Raw genomic sequence first — 27879 nt, forward strand, 5'->3', positions numbered from 1 at the left:
TGGTAGAGCTCTTGACTAGCATGTGTGAGGCACTGGGTTAGATTCTCAGCACCGCATATAAATAAATAAAATAAAGGTCCACTGATAACTAAAAAATATTTTTTTTTAAATGTGAAGATATTTGCTGGTATATTTTGTGATATTTGTTATGATTGCTCTAGAAAATATGCTGCTAGGTAAATGACTCGAATAGGAGAGGCATTACTGTGCTAACGTATGTGAGTATAATGTTTCAAACTCTCCAAACCCAAGAAACGTCAGCCAGATAAGTATGTTCTATAAATGGCCTTCAATAAAGTTTTAAATATTTAACATAAAAATCCAGATAGATAAAATGTTTTTAAAAACATTATTTCTGTAGGTAGAAATTAGGAAAGAGAAAAACTCAAAGATAAATAAAAGAAAAAAATTAAAAATTTCACATTTATCTCTTTAGCAAACTGACTGACTGGAAATTTAAAAGCTGACATGACATTAATACAGAACCACAAGGGCTGGATTAATCATACGTCAAAATCAATACTTTCAATTTATTGCTTATTTAAGTGAAAGCACTGATAACATATCCAAAGACAGACTATATTCTTAGGTTTGTCTAATCTTTAAAATATTTTCATTACCACTTACTTTCAATTCAACTAAATTTAAAAATTGTCTAATTTCCCATACAGGGAAAAAGCTTTAAATGTATAATTATATTTTGCTAACAAAACTCTGAAATAATGCATTAAAAAGATTTTAAGATGTGAAAACAAACATAATTCAAAAAACAGCATACATTTTAAGGAATATAAACACTCTAAGGGTAAAGAATCTACTGTTTCTACTACTGTATTTTCAAAAGAGCTCCATTTTTCTTTGGGACTTTATAAACAAAACATTACATTGATAAACTTATTTTGAAATATATAGAATGACACAGTATATTAAGTAATTATGAAAACTAATTCTGAAACATCAAAATAAACATTTCAATGCTTCAGTTTGGAAAATACAACCCTCAATAGCTTTTTTTACTGAAAAAAATCAGCTGTTGAACTATAATTTACAGTGAACACATACTGAAAACTAAACTCTTGACATAAAATAGTAATAAAATTATAATAGTTGTGCTATCCTAGCTTTCACCTGAAAAATATAAAAACAAGAGATATTTTAATATAATTCTAATTATATGCATAATCCTGGAGATTTGGTTTATATTGAATTCATAATAATTAGTTCTAGCTACTTTGATAATGTGGAGTAAAATGTGGAGAAAAATATTTTTAGGCATCATCTAATTTATTTAGAAGTAAAATAAGCACAAGGACAACCAAAATAATCTTCCCCTACCATTCAAAATCCTAACATCTATTTGGTCATTATTTTAGATAATATCTGACATGAAATCTATATCATAAAATAAACATATAAATTTTTGGAATTAAAAGGTTAAAAGATTTGACTATCAACTTACCTTCTTTTGATACCAGACTATAGCATCTGTGACTTTGGACGCCATTTATTCCACTGAAATTACACATTCGTCATTTTAAGCTGTATAAGAGAGAAAAATATGCAAATGATTTTACTTCCACATTTCAAAAGAAGCCTGAACAACTTGCATATGTAGCACTCTGGTTACTAGAGCAAGGGGTGTATGACTATACTTATATTACACCCTTCCTCATTACTATTTTAGCAACAGCTTCTCTTAAGTAAACAAAAATCAGTTGTCATAATAAAAGGTTCTTTTGCATGAATACAGTCTTCAATGTCCTTTAATAATAGGTTGAACTGGTTTTTAAGAACAATAAACCTTTGAAATAAATTTCAGAATTTCCCAGTTTTACTGGAAATTCTTCATTCACAAATTCACCTATAATAGAAATCAATTCATTCACTCAGTAATAGGTAAGTTTTACTATAGTTTCTGTCAAGGAACTAGCAATTATTGTTGTTGAAGGATGGATTTATAAAGATGCCAATATTTATAATCATATTTAATTTTCCTTGATAATCAGTAATCACAAAATTGAACTAAAATTAAATTTTAAACCAAAAAAGTTTAAAATTTATGTTAAATACTATGCCAATATAGAGTTATTTATAAAGGAATAACAAACATTAAAGTTTTCCCAGATAACATGGTTTGCTATATTTAGAAATTTACCACAGAACATCTCAAAAGTATCTTTCTTATATTTTTCTAAAATAGTATTATGTAGTAAATGCAATAATTTCTTAACCTTTGAGGGAATTTCAAACTGATTCTAGTTATCTAGAATACTACTCTAGTCATAAGATGACACTGGAATGTACAGCACCTCTTTTTATGATGTTAAGGATAAGCTAAAAACAGGTTCAAAAGAAACAGATACTGGCCTAGCACTTATTGCAAAAGCTAAATCATCCAAAACCACACAAGCTCTCAGGGAAATCTAGGGAGTGAGGGACCCTGTTGAGCCAGTACAGATCTGCAACTATAGAAATGCTACTGTATAGTTTGCCACAGTATACCAAAATATCACAGATTTTATATACCATTCTTGGGACCATGTATGCTTCTTTAACATATTAGGATTCAAACATAATGAAAAGTATTATCAAATTCAGATGTCAGGCCAGGTTCTGTGCTACTTGCCAGTAATCCAGCTACTCCAGAGGAGGAGGTAGGAGGGTCTCATATTCAAGGCCAGCCTCAACAACTTTGGCAAGACCCTGTCTCAAAATAAAAAGGGCTGAGTCTAGCTCAGTTGTAGAGCACCCTCAATCCTCAGTACTTCCTACACACAGAAAAAAAGTTCAAATGTCAGATGATCAACACCTAAAATTTAAAGCAGAATTTACTTAATTCTTATATTTTTCTTATAAGTGTTATAGACCACATTATTTTATTACCTTTCCTAAGATATTGATTCTATCTTTAACAAATCAAATCTAAGCAAACTTAGAAAAAAAAAAAAATCCAAGCCAAGCAAACAGTTTTGAAATTCCTGCCAAATACCCTGATATAATGGAAAGAAAAGGATCACAGAATCAAAAGACCACGATTCAAGTATCAGGTCCATTATTCATTATCTAATACTGAAGAAGTCATTGAATCTCTCTGAACCTCAGTTTCTTTCACTTTCAAAATAGAAAAACATGTTCTTTACTTCTTATAAAGTTTTGTGAGCAATAAACAATACACATAAAATGCCTACCACAATCCAGAACATACAGATTACCCAATTGTAAGTATTTTTATAATTAGCTTTTGTATTTAAAAAATTCCCCAATCCATATAAATACTGGGAAGTATTTATATTTCTTTTTTAAAACATGGAAAATAACTGAGAGCAGGAATACACTGAATAATAAGTTTTTGTTGACACTGAAAATAAAAATAGCTCCCTTATTATCATAAGATCACAATGTCAATTCTCAACGACATACACATGAATTATTTAGATTTCAAAGTTCACCTGTCTGAAGTTTCTTGGTTAGGTGTAGCTACCTTCATTTCTCTCACCAGGATTTTTTAGGGAAGCTTTCCTTTACCGACTTAAAATCTCCCATTTTGTTTTTTCTCTTCTATAAGGTTTTGAGATAACTCATTTAACCAATTTGATTCTGTTAAAGGATGGTTCATTACAATATTATTCATATCCTCATTACATTTGTCAAGACAATGGTGACCTCCTCCCCTGTGAGGATGGCCTTAGGCCTGAGCCTAAGCAACTCCAGGCACACCTAACAGAGCCTCCAGTATGGCCCTCAGGCACAAACTAGGAAAAAGCAGGTATGAGAGAAAAGTGAAAAGATCCTGGTGGGGACCACCAGACCAGATGTTTTAACCCCAGGGTAGATGATGTCACTGAGAGCTCAGGTGGCAGCTGATAAAGTTTGAAAGGGGGAGTCAAAAGCCCCAAAATTTAGTATAAATAATAAAGCAAATGAACAGTCAGCCAGCCAGCTGACAATGATGCCTTCACACTGAGAGCCTAATGAGGACCTGGACTGAAATCCCAATACTTTTCATCAGTGCTGATCCTCTGCATTTTCCTCAATGCTCTCAAACTCTACAGCAATGTTGACCCTGGTGAAAGCCCCAACTTCTCCCTATAACCCTCTCCTCAACCAGCCTTCCAATCCACATCAGAAGAAGCCTGCCTTGGTTCTGGACCGGATCACTTGGGTCTGAGTGAGTGTGCAGCTGCTGGACTTAAAGCCTAAGGCTTGAGGCTTTTGATCTGACACTTGAACTTAGCACACAGAGAGAATGTCTGTCATTAGCCTGTCATGATTAAGTGTGTTTGTAGTGCTTAGAATTAATCTAGAATTGTTTGCTGTGAATTAATTAATCTAGAATTGTTTGTTGTGAATTGATTATGTCTATTGCAGTGCCTAGCATTAAGGATTGTCGTTTTCTTGATTAAGAACCTATAGAGTGAAATTGTATTGAGTGATTTGAGTGAATAAAACATTGACTAGGGCAGAAGCTCATGAATATTTTTTATCTCTCCCCTTACCTGCAGATGTTGCACCTTTTGCCCATTGTGACATCCCCCCAAACTATAATAGTGGTACAAAAATATGAGAATATTTATTTATTTCCTTTCACTTTAGCCAATCTTTATTGAAAACAAATTTCCAGATTATCTACAAGGATAAAAATCCCCTCTCCTAATTCCCCAAGAATATAGAATACATTTCATGTAAAAAATGTAAAAGGGTTTTTAATCACCCAATCTATTAAGTTTATGAGATATTATATATAGGGAATATTTAAAAGTTTCCATATGAACAATAGTATTAAAACAAAAAGGAAAATCTTCAATAAAAATGAAAAAAAAAATGCCTGCCTCAAAACAAGACAATTTTAAAGCCAATTTTTTAAAAATACATTTTGGTTTACACCAACTTATACTCAGAAATAAATTTCAAAGATCTAACAATATTTAGATATATAAAGTGTCCTGTATATTTTTAATTATATTTATGTGGATCTACAGAAACAAAAATTCAATTGTCCAATTTAAAAACCCCTTTCTTCAGTAATGAGGTGCTCTGCAAACTCATTTAATAGTTTTTCCATTGTGTCAACAACCTTTCAGTGACACCAAGTGGCTCATACCTATTTTTAAAACAGGTTTTACAGCATGCTAAGATAGGTTTCTGAATCAGACATCTGACAAAACACACGCAGACACCTAAATTTCACAAGTAAACATTAAACAAAAATAAAAATAAATCATTTTACACAAGTATAAATAAGATTGATATACCAACAAATGCTTTTGTGGATATAAAGACTATTACTAAAGCCTTTCCAGTTTCTTTGATTCAATAACAGCACAGGAATATATAGTTTTATAGTCTCTATTGTCAGGATATGTTATGTTATACAATTTTTTTCATGTTAAATTATGACATTAAAGTTAATATACAGAGGGAAATGCAGCACAAAAAAGTTTTACTGGGGGCTGGGAATATAGTTAAGTTAGTAGAATCCTTGCCTTTCATGCACAAGGCCCTGGGTTCAATCCCCAGCACCATAAAAAAAAAAAAAAAGAAAGAAAGAAAGAAAAGAAAAGAAAGAAAAAAGTTGTACTGGGTAGCTTGATACAGAATGTAATTTTTTTTTTTTTTTAGAACTCATCTGATCTAAGAATGTGTGTTACAATATGGAAATAATCCAACTCTAAAACTAAAGGGCTAACTGTACGTATGATACTTAAATCTTGCTATAGGGAGTTACTTTGTGCAATTCTCTCCTTTATACTAATTTAATCATCATACCTATCAAAATATCTGGATTTACTCCTTACTATATAAATTTCCACAAAGAATGCACTTATGATGCCAAAGACCACATTGGAGGAAAAAAATGATTATTAAAAAATAATATATGAAGTCTACCTTTCTAGACTCTATCAAATATAATAATGTCCAAGAGTGTTCTCTGTACAGATGTAGTAAAAAAAATTGTCAGGTTTTTAATTATCCCTGATGTTATCAAAACTTACTCTCTCATATACTATATAATCTTACAATGTACCTCCCTCATTCTGAAACAAATTTATTTGTTCCATGATGACTACCACTATCCTTACAAAACACTTTATTCCCACTCACTCCCATTATTCTCATTGTTCTTTTCTCTACTCATCCCACCTTACTTCTTCCAATATAAAGCTTCCTTAACAAGTACACAATGGAATAAAAACTGCTGCAGCCTGATGTCTCTCTTTTGGTATTTATCTAAACTAAAAAAAATTTTCATTTAACTAAAAATGCAAAACAACAACAACAACAACAAAAACCCAGCCACACAGGTCACTTGATCATATGTAAATACTTTTTTTTTTTTTTTTTTTGCAGTGCTGAGGCTCAAACCAGGGTCCTTAGACATGCTAAGTAATATGTAAATACCCTTGAAGAAAACAGGGGGAATCATTCTTCCTCTGTGTCTCACTATGTAGTACTCTATAATATGCAATAGAGAAAGTAGAGGAGAGGAAAAAGCAATAACTAAGAATAAGGAGAATTGAGTTCTAGATCCAAGTTCTGATACTAAGAACTGTATGCTCCTGAATAAGTTAGGAAGTTCACTGGGCCTCAGTTTCTCACCAGTACATCTAGCCAAGTATTAAACAAGCAACAACTCCAATAATGTACAAGTGTTCCTCTCTATACTTTTACTGACACACTCAAGAATATTAATATTAGATAAATTCATGTTACATGTAAGGAATTTAAAATAGTAGAAACTTAGACCAAATGGAACAAATCTTTTTTAAAGGTAATTTATGTAAATCTCCTCAGGCCCTGGGATGTCAGTATTATCCTTTTCTAACAACTGTTTCATTCCCTACTGCTTACAAAATAAAATCCATAACCCCTTTAGAATTGTTACTTCAATCTTACAGTCTGATCCTAACCTACTTACCCAACATTGCCGCATACCATCTTCTCATTTAGTTTCAATCATGCCATACTTTCTACATTTTTCTACCTCTGTGCTAAAATTATTATTTCTTCTTTGCAAAACAAGGTGGTTTTTGATAAGGCTTCATAAATTCCACTTTCTCTACAAGTTTCTCCCAAACTCTTCCAATCAAGATTTTTCAATCTTACTCTGTATTCAAATTACACTTAAAATATTCTGGTTTGTATAGACTTTGGTGTACTTACCTATATGTGCCTCCATTTCCATTTATAAGTTGAGAGCACCCCAATATTTTTAATCTCCAAATTATCTATAGGATTTTTTGTTTATATTAAACACAAATATTTACAAACCAAATAAAAGGTTGCTGACCAAAGCACCATCAAAGATGAGTTAAAACTTAAGGACTCAAATTGAAAACTGCCGCAGTCTGGCTGGGCACAAGATCACGAGCCACTCACAGCTTTGTAGATTCAAACAGCAATTCTTTATTCCCGAACTCACACCGGCCCTCTACAAACACGTTCTGGGGAAATCCAAGTTCTGGGCAAAATTCATGTACTCCACCAGGCTTTGAATCCCAAAAACTTTCTGAATTCCACAGTTCTACGGGAACTCAGGCAGCAGGATACGCCCTATTCCCAGCAGGAATAACCTTAAACCTGGAACTGCCCTAAACCCAGATTGTCCTAAACCGGAATGCCCTAAAGCCAAGGAGCGGGATACTTCCTAAAACCTGCAGGATACACCCTAAACCTGGATCCACCCTGGTCCTTGAGCAGGGTCACCTTTCTCAAACATACATGCAATGTCACAGCGAATGTCCAAGGCAAGTCCATTTCCACGAGTCCTTCCTCTAACCAACATGGGGTACGCTGGCAAGGAAATTTTCGATGCGTCATTCCTACTTGGCAATGCCCCTCAGCAGAAAACTCTACCTGTTCAACTCCTATGACCACCCCAAACATGCACATAAACGTACAAATGTACTCTTTCTTAACATTAAAAGGTGCAAAGATACTGTGAAAAAGAGTAAATATGGTTGGTGTATTTAATGACATATCAATCAATATATAACAATTTGTAGACCTAAAAGTTTCAATAAAAATGACTCAAGCTGGAATTGTGGCTCAGTGGTAGAATGCTCACCTAGAATGTTGTGAGGCACTTGGTTTGATCCTCAGCACCACATAAAAATAAATAAATAAAATAAAGGTATTGTCCATCTACAACTTAAAAAAAAAAAAAAAAAAAAAAAACAGAAAATGACGTAGAGTCAAACCTGCCAAGTCTAGTCTAACTCCATTCCCAAATGCTAAAGTTAAATATAACTCAGTTGCCTCCTCCACTGCTAAAACAAGCAATTTTTAGACTTTGAAAACTGGGAATGAAACTGCTCTGCCCTTAAAAGGATAGTAAATGCTGAGGTTCAAGTCAAATTTTTCAAAATTATAATGAAGCTTGAGAAGAAGGTGAAATTTATCTTGATACAGGGAACATAGATAGTATGAGTTAGAATGAAATCCTCTAGTTTCTGCTCCACGCCCCCACCCAGGGAAGAGGGATATATAAGTTTTTTTTCTCTTTGTTGTTTTTAGATATATATGACAGTAGGGTGTATAAATCTTACTACTTTCTGAACTGCTATGTTGTAATCATGTTAGCCGTAAATTACCACAATTTCATGGAAAGTTTTTTTTTTTTTAATTTTTAATATTTATTTTTTAGTTCTCGGCGGACACAACATCTTTGTTGGTATGTGGTGCTGAGGATCAAACCCGGGCCGCACGCATGCCAGGCGGGCGGCCACCGCTTGAGCCACATCCCCAGCCCCTCATGGAAAGTTTTTAATTCTTCATCTGGAAGGATAAAGAATTAACTAAATAGCATATTTAGTAAGAAAACAAGGGCTGAAGTTGTGGCTCAGGGATAGAGCGCTCGCCTAGCACATGCAAGGCCCTGGGTTCGATCCTCAGCACCACATAAAAATAAATAAAGATATTGAGTCCAACTACAACTAAAAAATAAATATTAAAAAAAGAAAACAAATAAGTATATTTCATGGAAATGTGCTGAAGACAAACATTACATTTTATGTTAAAAGTTATTTCAATCTTGGAATAGAAAAATTAAATGCAAAATAAGAACTAATAAGCAGAACTATCCATTTACCGTAACAATTCATAAAAGAAATATTTTTTTAATTTTTTTATTCCTTAGCAGAACCAATACAAAGTCTATGTATTTCAAACATATTACATAACTTAAGAAGAAAAATCACAGGCAATTAACATCTCTCTAAACTTGTATAAACAAAAACATTATATTATTGTAAAATCTAAGAAAACACCTAGTTTAGTTAACTATACCTCATCATAAAGAATACTGCTGAATATGTGCTGGGGTTGTGGCTCAGTGGCAGAGCGCTTGCCTAGCATGTGTGAGGCCCTGGGTTCAATCCTCAGCACCACATAAAAATAAATAAATAAAATAAAAATATTGTGTCCAATAACAACTAAAAAATAAATATTAAAAAAAGAATACTACTGAATAAAATCTGAACATTACTTTAATGATATTTCAGCCAATATCTGATAATTTAATATAAATATTTATTTGCTGAATATTCACTAATATCATACAATAATAGGAACAGATTAAAACAATGAGCAAGAAACAAGGTCCCTGCCTTGATGAAACCTACACTTCATAGAGAAATAGAAACAATTAAAAAGATAATTTTGTGTTGAGGAGGTACCATGAAGGAAATAAATACGGTGATATGGGTGATATGATTAATATAGTGGGACACTTTAGGAAAGGATGACTGTTATGGTTTAAATATTAGGTATCCCCCAAAAGCTCATGTGAGGCAATGCAAGGTGGTTTAAAGGTGAAATGATTGAATTATGAGAGCCTTAACCCAATCAGTGAAGTGATCCCCTAACAGGAATTAACTGGGTATTAGCAGCAGGCAGATAGGGTGTGGCTGGAGAAGAGAGGTCACTGGGGGCATGGCTTTGAGGTATACATTTTATCCCTGGAAAGTGGAGTGTCTCTGCTTCCTGAGGCCATGCCATGGGCCACTTTACTCTGCCATACTCTTCCGTCTTCCGCCGGGATGTTCTGCCTCACTTTGGGCTCAGAGCAATGAAGCCAGCTGTGCATGGACCTCTGAAACTGTGAGTACCAAAGTAAACTTTTCTTCTTTTAAAATTGTTCTTGTCGGGTCTTTCGATCACAACAGCAAAAAAGCTAACTAAAACAATAATCAAAGCACTCCCCTCTGGGATGATATATAATTTGAGAGCTGAAGGATGAGAACAGCCAGCTACATTAAGAATTGAGGATAGCATTTTTAAGTGAGAAAGAACAAAAAGAGAGAAGTGTGAAGAATGAGAATAGGACTTTCAAATGAGAGAGAAGGGCAAAGACAAAGACCCTGAAATACAGAGGAAGGTGGTTCAAGACAAAGTCTGAGAGGAAAGCCAGAGCCACAAATATCATGGCAAGTAATTTGTCTCGAGGGGACAAAATTGCAACATATGCAGTCAAGCGGGAGAAATAATGTCCATGCGCTTCTGCCCTTTTCAATGCTTTATTCACTCAAATCAATCGATACAATTTCACTACATAGGTTCTTAATCAAGAAAACGACAATCCTTAATGCTAGGCACTGCAATAGACATAATCAATTCACAGCAAATAATTCTAGATTAATTAATTCACAACAAACAATTCTAAGCACTACAAACACACTTAATCATGTCAGGCTAATGACAGACATTCCCTCTGTGAGCTAAGTTCAAGTGTCAGATCAAAAGTCTTAAGCCGTAGGCTTTAAGTCCAGCAGATTCACACTCAGACCGAGGTGATCAGGTCCAGAACCAAGGCAGGCTTTTCCTGGTGTAGAGTGAAGGACCGTTAAAGTGATTTTAATTTTAAATATCGTTAAAGTAATGTTCAGATTTTATTCAGTAGTATTCTTTTTTTAATATTTATTTTTTAGTTATTGGACACAATATCTTTATTTTATTTATTTATTTTTATGTGGTACTGAGGATCAAACCCAGGGCCTCACACATGCTAGGTAAGCGCTCTGCCACTGAGCCACAACCCCAGCCGGCATTCAGTAGTATTCTTTATGATGAGGTCTAGTCTCCTGGTTGGTCATTGTTTTAGTTAGCTTTTTTTTGCTGCGGGGAGGGGGGGGGGGTCCTATGGAGAAGTTACAGCTCTCACCAGGTCCAGATGAGTAGGTAGAGTTTGAGAGTGGTGAGGATCACGCAGAGGATCAGGAAAACGATGACAAGTGATGGGATGTCAGTCCAGATCCTCATCAGGCTCTCCAGCTCGAGTGCATCCTTGTATCTACTGGCTGAATCCCTGTTCATCAGCTCTATTATTTGCTGAGGGCCATTGCCAAGTAGGAATGACGCATCGATATTTCCTTGCCAGCGTACCCCATGTTAAATGGACTTGCCTTGGAAATTTGCTGTGACCTTGCATGTGTGTTTGAGAAAGGTGACCCTGCTGAATGACCAGGGTGGATCCAGGATTAGGGTGTATCCTGCAGTTTGAGGAAGTATCCCTGCTCCTTGGGTTAAGGGTGTTCCCAGTTTAAGACCTTGGGTTTTAGGGAAGTTCGATGTTGAGGATTATTGCTGCTGGAAATAGGGCGTTCCTGCTACCTGAGCTCCCTTTGAGTTCTCGTGAGATTCAGAGAGCATTTTGGGAAGAAAGCCTCGTGGAGTAGGTGAATTGGGCGGCAGCAGAACTGGGATTGCCCCAGAGCGCGTGTGGAGGCCGGTGTGAGTTCGGGAATAAAGAATTGCTGTTTGAATCTACAAAGCTGTGGTGGCTCGTGATTCTGTGCCCGGCCAAGACTGCGGCAATTATTTATACTAAATTTTGGGGCTTTTGACTCCCCTTTCAATCCTTATCAGCTACCACCAGATTTCTCCATGACATTATTTGCCCTGGGGTCAGAAACATATGGATGGTGGTCTCCACCCAGATCTTTTAGCCTTTCCCTCTTATCAGGAGAAGGTAGCCTGCCAAAGGCTTCACTCTGCTTATCAGGGTGAAGGGAAGTAACTTATCTGAGGCCATACTGGAGGGCTCTGTTAGGTGTGCCTAATGAGACTGGAGTTTTAAAAATGGAGTTGCTTAAGCTCAGGTCTAAGGCCATCCTCAAATAATTACAAACACAACTATAAGTAATTAAAGTGATCCAAGCAGAGAAGTGATGATCTAACTTCTAAAAGACTACTGCTATGTAGAGCAGATCAGACTATCATAATCTCATGCAGAAGGTGAGTATATGTTGGTTCTGGGGGCAAGCAAAAGACATGGTTTTAGGGTCTGTAAACAAGTCAAGATGGCGCCTGGCATTTTGCTAGAGGGAGTGGTTTGTGAAGTAACGCCAGCGAGCCATTAAGTGTGGAGATTCCTTATTGGTTGACAGCTGTATCTAGTTTATGTTAATTAAGATAAGCTGTGTGGAATGTATATATACCCCTCTTGTCCTACAATAAACGGCTCCCACTCCTGCTGTATCAATCTACACAAGTACCTTGTCACACCCCACACCCCCCGCTTAGTTTGCTGCAGCCGGACTGAGGCAACATGGAAACAAGTGCATATTTTTAAGTTTCATTTATGGGTGAAATCAACAAGATCTGAGAATAGAATGGGATGGGGCAGGTTGGGGGAGGGATTAGGAAGAGAAGAATCTAGGTTTGGGGCCTGAGCCATTTTCTCAGATGAAGGCCCAAAAATAACAAAGTAAAACAAACAACAACAGCAAGGAAAAAAAATTATGAAGATTTTAGTTTTAGACATGTTAAGCTAATGATACCTATGAAACATAAAAAATTAGAAGTCAGGGGCTGGGGATGTGGCTCAAGCGGTAGCGCACTCGCCTAGCGTGCGTGCGGCCCGGGTTCGATCCTCAGCACCACATACAAACGAAGATGTTGTGTCCGCCGAGAACTAAGAAAAAATAAATAAATGTTAAAAAAAAAAATTAGAAGTCAAAGAGGTAATAGAAAAGAGGGATAGAGATAAGAATTTGGGAGCCATGTACACAATGACAATATTTAATCAGAGATGGTTACCTAGATATATATATATATATATATACATTTTTCAAAATGATCAAGTTGGATACTTAATTAAGATCTGTGCACTTAAAGAGCTCTTCAGTAAAAGCACAGGATTGAATTATATCACTTAAGAAAAGTATTATTGAAAGAAAGTCCACAACTATTCAAAGGAAGGGTAGGTAATGTAAGGGAAGCCAAGAACAGAAAACAAGCAGGTGAACTCACCTGATATTACACAACCCCAGAGAAGAGTCTTTCACCAAGGACCGAAAAGGCAGTTAACAGATCACTGAATTTAACAAAACAGAGTTTAGAATTTCAGCGGAATGAAGGAAATCCAAGAAGACAAATAAAAGTTAACACATTTTTAAAAACTGACAGCATCAAAATGTTGTACTTCTTTCAAAAATATCATAAACAATGTTGAAAGACAAATCAAATGAGCAAAAGGCCTGCAACTGAAAACAAAGGATTGCTATCCAAATTATTTTTAAAAACTCCTACAAATAAATAAGAAAATTATAAGCTTAACAGAAAACTAGCAAAGGGATATAAAACAGACAATTCACAAAGGAAGACATTAAAAGCCTAAAAAATGGAAGGGGGGGCGGGGGCGTTGACAGCTCAGCTTCACTAGTATTCAAAGACATATATAATAAAAATAATTAGGTCTTTATCATAAGGTTGGCAAAATTTTAAATCCAGTGCTATTAAGTATGGAAGAAATGTGGGGTTTGGTGTTTTGGGGTTTTTTTTGTTTTTTTGGATACCAGGGATTGAACATTCAATCACTGAGCCACATCCCCAGCCCTCTTTTATAGTTTATTTAGAGACACGGTCTCACTAAGCTGCCTAACACCTCACTTTTGCTGAGGCTGGCTTTGAACTCACTATCCTCCTGCTACAGCCTCCCAATCCACTGGGATTATAGGCATGCACCACTATGATCAGCCAAAATGTGCACTTTTATTTAAAAGTAATAGTAGTGTAACAGTAGTAGTAGTAGTAGTAGTAGTATTTATGAGCTAGTTTTTCTTTATGCCAAGAACTATTTCTACTAGTATAGCTTTTTATTATTATTATTATTTTTATATTGATGGATCTTTATTTTACTCATTTATTAGTATGTGGTGCTGAGGATTGAACCCAGTGCCTCACACATGCTAGGCAAGTGCTCTGCCACTGAGCCACAATGCCAGGCCCTAGAACAGCTTTTTAAAAGGGAACCTTAACATTAACTATCAGAATTTTAAATGATTATATCTTTCAACCTTAACACTAGTGAAATGCATTTAACTCTTGGTATACCTGTACAAAGCTGCTTATTGCAGAACTGCCAGTAAATGGAAGAAATAACTAATAGGGGTATAAGAGATGTTTTTTAAAGGTACAGAACAATGAAGAATATGATATTTTTATAAAATAAACACACAAATCCTTATTAACTTCTTTAAGCAGAGAACAGACTGGATGGATATTCCTCTACAAATCTTTAAAGGGGTAAGGGAGGAATGAGGGGTGAGAATGGAAAATGGAGAGAAAAACAATCAGGTTTTCTACATTTGTTCAAATAGCTTTAATTTATTAAAATAAGCACGTATACTTTTTATTAAATTAAAAAAAATTTCCATGAACTCTACAGAAAAGAAAAGAAAAACTGAAAGAACTCAGGAACTTTTAGATATTTTACCACAAGAGGTATTTAACTCTTCAAAGATCTTTCTAGCATTAAAAAATAGAGTGACAAAACTCATCCTTTAAAGTTGGGTGGGGAGGGACAAGCCTGTAGTCCCAGCTACCTAGGAAGCTTGAATTAAGGAGTTCAGGGCCAGAATGGGCAAATCAGTGAGACCCCTAACTAATTAAAAATAAATAAAGGTTTTAAAAATCATTCTTTAATAAATCCACAATGATTTCAACTTTTTGCTATATTTCAACATTTTATTATGCCTAATGATTCCCTGCTATGAAAATGACATAATAAACAAGTTTATACTTCCTCCAAAGACCTAATTATTGCTTATAAATCTTGAGCACTTAGTAGTATTAAGATTTAATTCTCAGGGTGGGGATGTGGTTCATGGGTAGAGTATTTGCCTGGCATGCATGAAGCCCTGGGTTCGATCCGCAGCACCAAAAAAAGAGAGAGATTTAATTCTACAATCAACATTCTCAAAGTTGTTCAGTTTTCTTCCACATTTAAATGGGACTCAGTGCTGATTTTTTTTAATATAAATTTTTTTAGTTGTAGATGGACACAATACCTTTATTTTATTTATTTATTTTTATATGGTACTAAGGATCAAATCCAGTGCCTCATACATTCTAGGCAAGCATTCTACCGCTGAGCTACAAGCTCAGACCTTCACCACTGATTTTTTTTACAATGGCTTCACTAAGCCTGAAATTATTACTGTTTATTCTTTATTTATTTGAGGTTGACTTGATTTAATCATTAAACATCATTCTTTTTTAATTTTTTTAATTGACAAAGTATACATATTTGTGGGATTTCATGTGATATTTCAATACATGTACCCATGTGTCATGTTCAAATCATGTTAAGCATATCTATCTCCTCAAACATTTACCATTTCTTTTTGGTAAAAACTTTCCAAATCTTGTCTTTTAGCTTCTTTGATGTATAGTACATTACTACTACTTATGGTAAGTAATATTTGTCAAAAAAGGCTCAGGAGTGCTACATTCCCTGAGCTCTTACATGTTACAAACATCACTTGTTTTGTGTTTTTTTCCCCTTTTTTTCTGTCTTTCTTTTCTTTCTGTGTGGGTAAGAGAGATGCTGGGGATCGAACCCAGGGCCTCATACATGTGAGGCAAACTTTCTACCACTGAGCCATACTCCAGCTTTCTTCCTGTGTATCTGATTAGCAACTTGGTTGGCGTGGCAGGCTGCTAATTAACTCACACTATTCCACCTTCCTCTTTTTTAGTCAAAAATGTTGGCACATCAGCTATTTGAGAGGTTAGGGCAAGAGAATTGCAAGTTCAAGGCCAATCTGAGCAATTTGGAGATAATCTGTCTCAAAATTAAAAAGGGTCAGGATATAACTCAGTGGTAGTGACCCTGGGTTCAATAACCAGCATCCACCCACACCTACACACATAGCACATTATTGCCCCAAATAAAAATCTTTTCTAACATTTCTAACAGGTAGGTATAGTCACGACTTTGTTGACTTTGTTCTGGTTCCAAAACAAGGACAAGTGTTAAACAAAACTTTCAGTTGGAGAAAGCTCTTTTGTTCTCTTGCCTCATTCTGTTTCCTGCTTTCAGCTAGAACTGATAAACCAATTCAGTGAAGATGGAGGATATAAAATTGATATAAAAAAAGGAGTAATTCTGATATACCAAATGAACTAGCAGAAAAAGATCAAGAAAGGAGTCCCATTTACAATAGCTACTAAAAAAAAAATAATAGTAATTAGGAATAAATTTAACTACAGAAGCAAAAGAACACTACAATTAAAACTATAAGGTCGGGCATGGTGGTGCACACCTGTAATGCCAGAAGCTTAGGAGGCTGAGGAAGGAGGACGGCAATTTCAAAGCCAGTCTCAGCAACTTAGCAAGGCACTTAGCAACTCAGCAAGACCCTGTCTTTAAATAAAATACAGGGGAGTTGGAATATGGCTCAGTGGTTAAGCACTACTGGGTTCAATCCTCAATACCCCATCCCCCCAAAAAACTATAAAACCCTGATGAAAGAAATTGAAAAAGGAGAGAAAGAGAAAGAAAGAAACAAACAAACAAACAGACAGACGGATGACCCATGGACTACTAGAATTAATACGGTTAAAATGTCCACACTGCTCAAAGTGATCTTACATTCAATGCAACTCCTATCAAAACAGAAATGACATAATTCACAGAATAGAAAAAAAAAAAACACTCCTAAAATTTGTTTGAAACCACAAAAGAACCCAAAGCAATACTGACTACCTTGGGGGGGGGGGGGGACTATAGGCATCATAATACTTGATTTCAAAACATACTACAAAGCTATAGTAATCAAAATAGCATGGTGCTAGCATAAAAATTGACACTAAAGCAAAAATCGATAAATGGGGCTCCATCAAACAAACAAAAAAAAAACTTCTTTAGAGTAAATAATAAAAAATGAAGACACAACGTACAGAATGGGAGAAAATATTTGTGAATTATACATCTAACAAGGAATATCAAGAATATATAGGGAATTCAAACAGTTAAAAAACGCATCAAATTTTAAAATGGACAAATGATCTGAACAGACATTTCTCAAAAGAAGATAATACAAATGATCAACAAGTCATGTGAAAAAAATGTTCAACATCATCATCAGGGAAAAGCAAATCAAAGTGACAATGAGGTATCATCTCACCTTAGTTAAAATGGTTATTTTCAAACACACACACACACACACACACACACACACACACACACAAATGATGTCAAGAAAATGGAGAAAAGGGAACTCATGCAGGTTGCTCAAAAACCTAGAACTGGGGGGCTAGGGCTGTGGCTCAGTGGTAGAATGCTTGCCTAGCATGCATGAGGCACTGGGTTCGATCCTCAGCACCACATAAATATAAACAAATAAAATAAAGGCATTCTGTCCATCTAAACAACAACAACAACAGCAACAAACAAACAAACAACAACAACAAAAAAAAAACCTAGAACTAGGGCTGGGGTTGTGGGTCAGTGGTTGCGGGCTTACCTCACATGCATGACGCACTGGGTTTGATCCTCAGCACCACATTAAAAAATAAATAAAGATATTGTGTCCATCTACAACTAAAAAAAATATTTAAGAAAAAAAAAACCTAGAACTGCAAGGCTGAAGTTGTGGCTCAGTGGGAAAGCACTTGCCTGGCATGTATGAGACCCTGGGTTTGATCCTCAGCACCACATATAAATAAATAAATAAAATAAAAGATCAATTGAGCCGGGCACGGTGGTGCACGTCTGTAATCCCAGCAGCTCAAAAGGCTGAGATAGGAGGATCTCGAGTTCAAAGCCAGCCTCAGCAACTGCAAGGCACTAAGCAACTCAGCGAGACCCTGTCTCTAATAAAATACAAAACTGGGCTGGGGATGTGGCTCAGTGGTTGAGTGACTCTGAGTTCAATATCTTTGGTACCCCCCCAAAAAATCCATTAACAACTAAAAAATACATATTAAAAAAGAATCTAGAACTAGAAGTGCCATAGGATTCAGCAATTCAATACAAAGTATATAATAAAAGGAAAGGAAATCAGTATGCTGAAAAGATGTCTATGTTCCTGTTCACTACAGCACTATTCACAATAGTCAGAATCAACCCAGGTATCCATGAATGGATAAATGGATAAAGAAAATGTGGTGTATATATACAAAATTAAATATTATTCAGCTGCAAATAAGAATTAAATCCTTTCATTTTCAGCAATGCTCACAGAACTGGAGATCTATATGTTAAGTGAAAGAAATAAGGCCAGCACAGAAAAACAATTACTGCAAATTCTCATATATGTAAAAACTAAAAAAGTCATTCTCATAGAAAAGTAGAAAATAGAACAGTGTTCAGCAGAACCTGGGAAGATTGGAGGAAACAGGTATATAGAAAGGATGGTTAACAAGTACAGGAATGTAGCCGGATACAAGGAAAAACTTCTAGTGTTCTATAGCCCAATAGAATAACTATGATTGATAATGATTAAATGTATATTTCAAAATAGCTAGGAGAGAGGATGATTTTGAATGCTTCCAACATAAAGAATATAAGAGATGTTTAACATAATGTGTGTGTGTGTGTGTATCAATGACCCTGCTCTAATTATGATACGCTGTAAACACGTACTGAAATATAACACTATGCCCCATAAATATGTACGATTATTGTGTGTTAATTAAAAATCAATAGTTTAGGGGACTGGGGTTATGGCTCAGTGGTAGAGCACTTGCCTAGCATGTGTGAGGCACTAGATTTGATTCTCATCACACATATAAATAAATAAATAAAATAAAAGTCCATCAATGACTAAAAAATATATTTTTAAAAAAATCAATTAAATATTAAAAACAATCCAATTTTTAAAAACTTCTGTTTCAATAGCTATTGCTCCAGTAGCCACCATGGACAAGTGGTCTTGCTTTAGAAGTCAAATGTATTCATAGAGAGGGAAGACCTGAATTGCCTTTGTTAAAATCATTCCAGTCCTGGACTGTTTCCATACGTTTTTATACCACAACATCAAAAATTCTTATATTTTTAGTCACTATAAGTAGCAAGACAAACCAAATCTAATTCTGTTGTGCACAATACTTCAGTCCATACCTTCTTTCCACCAAAACTTTGAAAACATTGCTCCGATGACTTCTAGAATTGCCCATAACTGAGAAGTTCACAGCAACTCAAATTTTTTTTTTCCATGTTCTCTTCTTTCTCTGTCTCTCTCTGGCCAAGACAACATATTAATTCTCTCCTTATTTCTGAAGTTATTAACTATTAGGGTATGCCACTTTTAATCATTTACATCATTTAATCATTAAATCATTTCATAATTTTTTCCTAAAATTTGGTATGCCTTTCAATCTGCAAGTACATATTTCATTTCAGAAATTCTTGGTATTATATTTCTGAATATTTTTTCTATTTCATTTGCTGGAGTATTTATTTCATATATAGCAATTATTCTACAAAGGATAATCTTTTCATGGTTACATCTTTCCTTTATTCTTTCCCTGTAGCATAGCTATAGAGTTGGTGTGGCATTTTTTAAAAATCATGTTTAATGTGGGCAGTGCTATCCTAAGATCCTATTTACTCTGATATCCAATAAGTTCTCCTGAACAACCCTTGACATCTTTATCACCTTAGCTAGGACCATTTTTATTTTTGTGCATCTGTATGCAAACACATACACACACACACACACACACACACACACACACACACACACTTCATTTTGAGAGCAGATTCATGAAGATAGTTAAAACTGATCTAAGTATAGACACTACTATGTGTTCTGTAACAGGAACCATCCCCCCATTCAGAGAGCTAGTCGACCATCATGATGTTGGGCTCTTAACCTTAACTAAGAATACCATTCAAAATGGCAATGTTCTCTTCATCTACTGAGGTTCAGTATTCGTATGTAGGGTCTTCCTAAGGACTTTTCCTTAACAGTTTTGCTCTTTCTCACCTTTTTAGGTAGATCTACTTCTTTAAAGAGTATCACTAAGAATTCTTAATATTTTGTAGGCTTCTTCTTAGTCTTGCTTCTTGGATATGGGGCTAGAATTAGAAGTCTTATGTTCTCACTTTTCTTGCCCATCATTTTTTGCTATTATATACTTCTTTCATGTTTTTGCTCCCCCATTCACTTTTCCTACTTTCATTTGGTTTGACTGAAAGAAAATTTTGTAATTAAATTCATTGTTACTCAGAGATCCCTACATTTCTCTAGCATCCATTTTTTTAGTAATAAACTCAATCTTTTATATTACTGACTCAACTAAAAAGTAAAATTTAAATATTCTAAGATAGGATTTTAAACTAACAACAGCTGAACTTTTACTTCTTCTATTTCTAACAGAAGGAAGTAAAGGGAAGATACCCAGTTTCAATTCTTTTTATAAATTCAAGATACTAAACAGAAACAATAGGGTCAAAAATTAAGCTCTTATGTGAAACCAATTATTACAACAATCTCTAAGAAAACAAAAATTAGGATGCATTTTCCCTCCTTAAATCTACTCTTATTTTACTACTTGCTCAATTTTTGAAGCAAGAAATCACAACATTTTTCTTTTCTTTGATTCTTGTTTTTCCAGTGGCACATATTTGTTTGCAAGAGTAGAAACATATTTAAGGAAGAATGCAGGAGATCTCAAGAGAGAGACATTTGGGGGATAAAGAAATATGCACTCAAGAGAGGACGTGGCCATTTTCAGTGATAAGCTTTGAGGGTAAAGCAAGAAATACACATTCAAGGGGAAATGCACATCATCCCCAAAGGTAGAATAAGTCTAGAATCTTTCTTATATCCTCTCCCTTCACATCTTCCACACCACCAATTCTGTACCTGACACATAGGAGCTACTCAATATACATGAAGAAATGAATTAGTACAGACTATTCATCACAAATTCATAAAGCTCTCATATGATCCCTTCCTGGCCCCACAACTGAAGACAGAAGACATGGTACAAGTCTCTATCATTTAATGCTAAGACTACTCTAATATTTACTTTCTTATTGTTTCTTCAATTTAAACATTGTTTTTAAAAGTACTTGTAGGGCATGGCTGCCGGCTTCCTGGTCTCAAGACGGCACATGTGGCTGGGATGGCTCCTGGCAATCAGCCAGGAGGCGATGCTATGGGCGGTGACAGAGGAGGCAGACCACCTCCAGGATAGGTCCAGGACTCTTCCACCCTGGTGGACAGCTAGTGCCTTCCCTTACAGACTATGGGGTGGGTGTACATGTGAACTTGCTCCACCCCCCTGACCTTTATTCTGATTGGCTCCTGTGCAGTATATAAGCTGTGTGTACTTCCTGCTTTGACTGTTCTCCCTGGCACATCTGATTGTCCTCCCAGGAGGGAGGGCTGGGTGTGGGCAGCCAGTCGACCTTTAACCTTTCTTGGCTCCTCTTGGTCAGGGTGTGCTTTTCCCGCTTCTCCTGCTGGTCAGGAGGAGATGGGGGCTAAAAACCCGGACAAGTACTGACTTCATCAATTTAAAAATCTCTCACGTTTCCCATTGTCTAAGAAAAGAGTTAAACTGGCACCATATACAAGACCCTTCTTTTACAACCTAATTTTAGGTTTATTGCCAGTAGAGCCACCAGCACCCATCATCTCAACCTTCTTCCAGGACTTCCTACCTACATACCCTTACCTCCCATCCATATACATATTCTACATACTAGCTACATGTATTCACAAATACACCATGCATTTTCATGCTTGCCTTCTATTCCTGATAATATTTCCTCTTTCTAGAATAACTTTCTCCTTGTACTGATTTGTCAAGTTACTACAGATTCATCTAGGCCTAGATCACTGTTGAAAATTAAATTGTGAAAACATAGAGAGAACCACCAAAATGAAACTTGAAAGAAGATATTATTTACTTCTTTTATCTTTTTGCTCCCCCATTCATTCTTCCCTCCTTTTATCTGGTTTTATTGAAGGAAAATGCTCTAATTCTATTCATTTGAGAAGCTGAAGGCAACAGCAGAGAAAGTAGAATATCAACCCTACTTATACCATAAAAATCAATAAAAGTTTCATGTAATATTTACATGGGAGTAAAAGTACTGAGTCCCATCTTTAGGAAGACTAGTTGAAAGCTGTTAAAGTTGTGGGGGGTTTTGTTTATTTGTTTTTTGGGTACTGGGTACTCAACTGAGCCACATCACAAGCCTTCTGTTTTATTTTTCTGTTGTTTGTTTTGAAACAGGGTCTTGCTAACTTGCCAGGGCCTTGCTAAAATGCTGAAGCTGGCTTTGATCTTGCAATCCTCCTGCCTCAGCCTCACAAACTGCTGGGATTACCGGCATGCGCCACCACACCCAGCCAGTGTCTATATGACCCTGAAGATACCGAAAGTCACACATGTATCTCTATGAATGGAGATAAATGAAATATTAGTTGAAAGTAATCACCCCTGGGAAAGGGTTCTAAGGTTGCCAGAGCCTTAACCAACTAAGTTACCTTCCTCACCAGGTAAGATCTAAATAATTCCTAGAATCTAGTTAGTCAACAAAATAATCTCTTTGTCTAAGGAATGTAAAACAGAGTGGAGGTATAACTGTGTGTGTGTGTGTGTTTGTGTGTGTGTGTGTGTGTGGTACTGAGAGTTAAACCCAAGGGCACTTCTACCACTCAACCCCTGCTTTTTTTTGAAACAGGCTCACTAAATTGCAGAGACTGGCCTCAAGATTGCAATGCTTCTGCCTCAGTTTCCTGAGCTGCTAGGATTCCAGGTGTATGCCACTGAGCACAACCAGAACTATAACTTCTTTTAATAAAGACATGACTAGTTGGTCATATAGCCAAAGACTATATTCACTTTATTTTTGGTAGCCATGATGCCAGTTAAATAAATATCCCTTTCTGAAAATTAAGATATGTTACATATATCCCCCACATATATACTTAAACATACACATTTAGCTGGCCACAAGGGCATATGCCTATAATCCCAGAAGCTCTGAATGCTGAGGCAGGAGGATCTTGAGTTCAAAGCCAGCCTCATCAACTTAGCAAGGCCCTAAGCAACTTAGCAAGATCCCGTCTCAAAATAAAATATAAAAAGGGCTGGGAATGTGATTCAGTGAATGAGTGCCCCTGGGTTCAATCCCCAGTACCAAAACACACACACACACACACACACACACACACACTCTTAACTATGTTCACTGAGAGGGCCTAGAAGCAATGACTCTTCACTAGCAATAAACACACCTAGAAACCAGATCTCTAGAACTATTCTATAGTAAAAGAAATCCACACTCCATAAAGAAATGTCTGATTACAGGGCTAGAGAAGAGACAGTACAGGTTTTAGGTCATAAAGTAAGAAAATGCTCAAAGAATTATAGGAACATTGGCAAAAGTTCAAAATATTAATCTATCACTGCATACTGATATGAATAAATGAATATATACATACTAAAGGGAAGGTTTTCTTCATTACAAGAAGCCATCTAATAAATAGAAAAAATTAAGAGAATTGAAAAAAAAAACATCATTTAGTAACCATCTCAAGATAACCAATTCACACAATACACAACCATCAATGGATATTAAAACTAATGGGTAAATTTGAGAGTAACAGGATATTTACATAAACTCAAAGTACCTCTCCACTAAATACTTAGTAATCACAAGGAGTAAAATAGTGAAGTTATCACAAGGAAATATCTACCAGGTTTCTCTATCATTACCAGTAAAAGGAAAAATTACAGCATTTGCTTCCTAATATAAGGCAGTATAAAGTAACATATCTGAGGTGTTTCTGCCAAAAGTACACAACCTGAATCTAATCATGAGGGAGGAAAAAAAATCAAACTCATTTTGAAGGATGTTACACAAAAAAAAACTGGCCTTAGCACTTAAAAAAAAATGTCAATATTATGAAATATAAATATAGGTTCAAGAACTGTTACAAAAGGAAAATAGACATAACTAAATGCAGTATGCGATCCTGGATTTTCTTCTGCTATGAAGGATGGTGAAATGTGAATATCTATAGATTCGAAATAGTATTATATTAGTGTTAATTTCCTGATTTTGATCTTTCTACTGCATTTATGTAGGAGAATGATCTTAGATATAAAACTCATTGTTAAGAATAATTATATAAACAAATTCAGAATGCTCAATAAGCATGGTACATGAACCATTCCTATTTTAGCATGAAGACTAACAAAACAATTGAGAATAATTACATTAATATGCTAAAAATGGACAATATAGAAAAATACAAAATGGGATCTATGAAATTCAAAGTGTAGTATATATGTGCATACATACATATTAAGGGAAAGATTTTATTACAAGAAAACAAAAATTTAGAGTACAAGTGTAGACTTTTCTTATAGTATAATTTCTCTTGTTCTTCTATTTGTTCTTAACTTTATGATAATATTAACTTGCTATCATTTCAAAATAGCTTGTATCAATACATACTACTAGAGCAAATCATGTAAATACAAAGGAGACTGCAAAAGAAGAAGAAAGGAAGGCACTACAACAAACTAGAAAACAAGTTCCATATGGCTGTAGTAAGACCTGACCTATCAATAACTACCTTGAATTAAATGCATTAAATTCTCCAATTAAAAGACATAAAAGTGTGGAGTGGAGTTGTAGTTTAGTGGTATAGCACTTGCCTAGTATGTGTCATGTCCTGAGTTCAATCCACAGCACCATAAAATAAAGAAATAAATGACACAGATTAAAAAACAAGACTCAAATATATGTTACTTACAAGAAATTCACCTCTAAAGACCCACATAGACTGAAAGTGAAGAAATGGAATAGGATATTTCATGCAAATGGAATCCAAATGAAAGCCCTAAAGACAGACAAAAAAGGTCATTATATAATGATAATGGGGTCAATTCAGCAAGAAATAATTCTAAATATATATGTACCCAATATATGAGCACCCAAATAAATTTTAAAATATATATTAAAAGACCTAAAGAGAAAAACTCCAATACAATAACAGTTGGGAACCTTAACACTACACTTTCAGCAATGGACAGATCATCCACGCAGAAAAATCAACAAAGAAACAGCTGAGTTAAATTGTACCCTAAACCAAACTAAACTAACAAATATCTACAGAACATTCCACCCAACCACTGCCAAATACACATTTTTCTCAAAAGCATAAAGAACATTCTCCAGAATAGATTAAATGATAGACCACAAAACAAGTCTCAAAAGATTTTTAAAAACTGAAATCATATCAATTATCTTTTATAATTCCAATGCAATAAAACTAGAAATTAGTAACGACAATGATCCTGTTTTATGGAAATAAAAACTTAAGCTATTAAAGGTAAGGGAATATTATAACTCAAATGACAGAGAGAGGGAGAGGGGGAAGGCGGGAGAGAGACAGAGAGGGAGGTGTGTAAAGAGAGACAGAAGGATAAAGTAAATATGGTTAAATGTTAATATTTAAGTAATCTGGGCAAAGGGTTTACAGAAATTCTTTGTATTATTCTTGCAACTTGATTTTTAGTCTAAAATCACATTCAAAGAAAAAATAATTATGATAAACTTTGATTCAGTTTTAAAATACCTCCTTTTTCATGTTAATTGTCTAAATGCAAACTGTCAAAATAATATACACAAAGCCTTCCTCTTATAATTAAGTTAATTTTTTCATTTAGTGTTTGCAGTAGAAGTATAGGACTGGCACAAGAAAATTAGCCTTGGGCTTTAATTTTACCATTTCACATAATCCATCCGTCTCCATCAGAAAAAAAGCTAAAGGTCATTTCAGTTACCTATAATGAGAATATAGATTAAGCCCATTTTGCTCACAAAGACTTTTAACAGTCCTTAATATCTATTATTCCCAAGGCTAAGTTAAATTGAACAACCAAAACATGAAAGATTATTTTCCAATCAAGTAGTATTTTCAGGCAGTGTTACAAATATTTTCTAATGACAATAAGTGAATTATTATACCCTTAGGGAAATAAACATTATTCATTAGTCTTCCTTGGAAATTATCTAGACATATTTTATACACATACTGTCAGTAAGAACTGGGTTTATAAAACAAGAAAAAGAAATTAGCTGCTTACATTTTAACTCATCGTATTTGCCTACATTTGTTTCAAGTGAAACAGGAATGGTGAAGATAAACAAAAACATATTCAATCAATCAAAGCTCTGATTCCAGGCATGCCATGCTAAAGCACTCTAAAACCAAGGGATTTACCAAGGCATAGTGGCACATGCCAGTAATCCCAGAGACTCAGGAGACTGAGGCAAGAGAATTACAAGTTCGAAGCGAGCCTCAACAATTTAGGGAGGCTGTAAACAACTTGGTGAGAACCCGTCTCAAAATAAAAAAATAAAAAGGGCTGGAGACTTAGCTCAATGGTAAAGCGTCCCTGGGTTCAATCCTAGTACCAAAAAAAAAAAAAAAGGCGGGGGGAATTTAATTGTAATTATGGTAAAAATTATGTTTCTAATATTTTTAATTTAGATTATTGCTTTAAAATTCAATAAAAGAATTCTACTATTTAGGCATGACAGAATAATTGAAACCAAATTAATATTCCTACCTTACAAAACTAAAAAAAAATGGACAATATATGTGAAACATTTTTCAGGCAGAACAATAGCCAGAACAGTGATTCCTACAAGAGTGGAAACAAAAAAGTCAGCCCTATGATTGTCCAAGGATGCTGTCTAAAAGCTTTTCTAGGATCAGTGCTAGGAGGAGGAAGCATGCAAGTCTTCCCAAACTGAGAAGACAGATTTGAGAATTCAAGGCACTAAAGTAGCTGAAATTCCGGGGCAAAGTACCAGAAAGAGAGCTGCAAAAAAAAGTCCAGAATTCTGCAAAGTATTCCCCCTTCTTCAGCTGAGTCCTGACCAGCAAGTATGGGTAGGAAAACTAGCGTGAAGTCAGGGGTAAAAAATCACCAGGAAGAAGTAGGCAGAACAAAATTACAAAAGCTCACATAGGGGTGGTGAGAATTCACAGTTAAAACACAGAAACTATAATAACGCATAACATCTAGATATTTAAAAGGATATTGTTCAGTAGTAGGGCCAAGTTAGCCTTATACTAAAGGATGCTCAGATCTCGCCTAACAATGTTTATCAAGCAAACCTTGAAGATTAAACTGTTTCAAATTATTTAACTGTGTCCCTGAACACAGCTCAAAAATATTTAAAAGAATACAAAGAAAATCCAGCTCCAATTTAAAACATACAATTTCTGGCATCTAAGCAAAAATTATCCAGGCATGTAAAGAAATAGGAAAATACAACCTATAAGGAGAAAACAGTAATGACCCAGAAATAACAAAGATGATAAAATTTGTAAATAAAGACATTAAAACACCTGTTATACACAAAACATTGTTAGAAGAAATTCAAAGTCTCAAATAAATGGCAAGAAATCCCATGTTCATGAATTAGAAGACTTACTATTGTTAAGATATCCATATAGTCCCCAAAGTAATCCACAGATTCAATGCAATGTCTATCAAAATCCCAATGGCATTTTTTGCAGAAATAGAAAAAGCCATATTAAAATTCATAAGGACTCTTAAGAGGCCCAAAATAAAACCAAAATGATTCTGAAAAGATATAAATGCAGA

At 35.1% G+C, this 27879-nt stretch overlaps 1 protein-coding gene across 5 annotated transcripts in view; it reads right to left on the reverse strand.

Annotated features, from left to right (window-relative positions):
* PHTF2 (putative homeodomain transcription factor 2) overlaps positions 1 to 27879 on the reverse strand; it is a 149412-nt gene that overhangs the window by 107184 nt on the left and 14349 nt on the right. For all 5 annotated transcript variants that reach the window (XM_081283540.1, XM_081283542.1, XM_081283541.1 and 2 more), the window contains exon 2: positions 1460 to 1539. In XM_081283540.1, coding sequence (XP_081139666.1) covers positions 1460 to 1504 — 45 coding nt within the window. In that variant the 5' untranslated portion in view covers positions 1505 to 1539. The remainder of the gene's footprint in view (positions 1 to 1459; positions 1540 to 27879) is intronic.

This window comes from Spermophilus citellus (genome assembly GCF_964194105.1).
Source record: "Spermophilus citellus genome assembly, chromosome: 3".
Classification (NCBI taxonomy): Eukaryota; Metazoa; Chordata; class Mammalia; order Rodentia; family Sciuridae; genus Spermophilus; species Spermophilus citellus.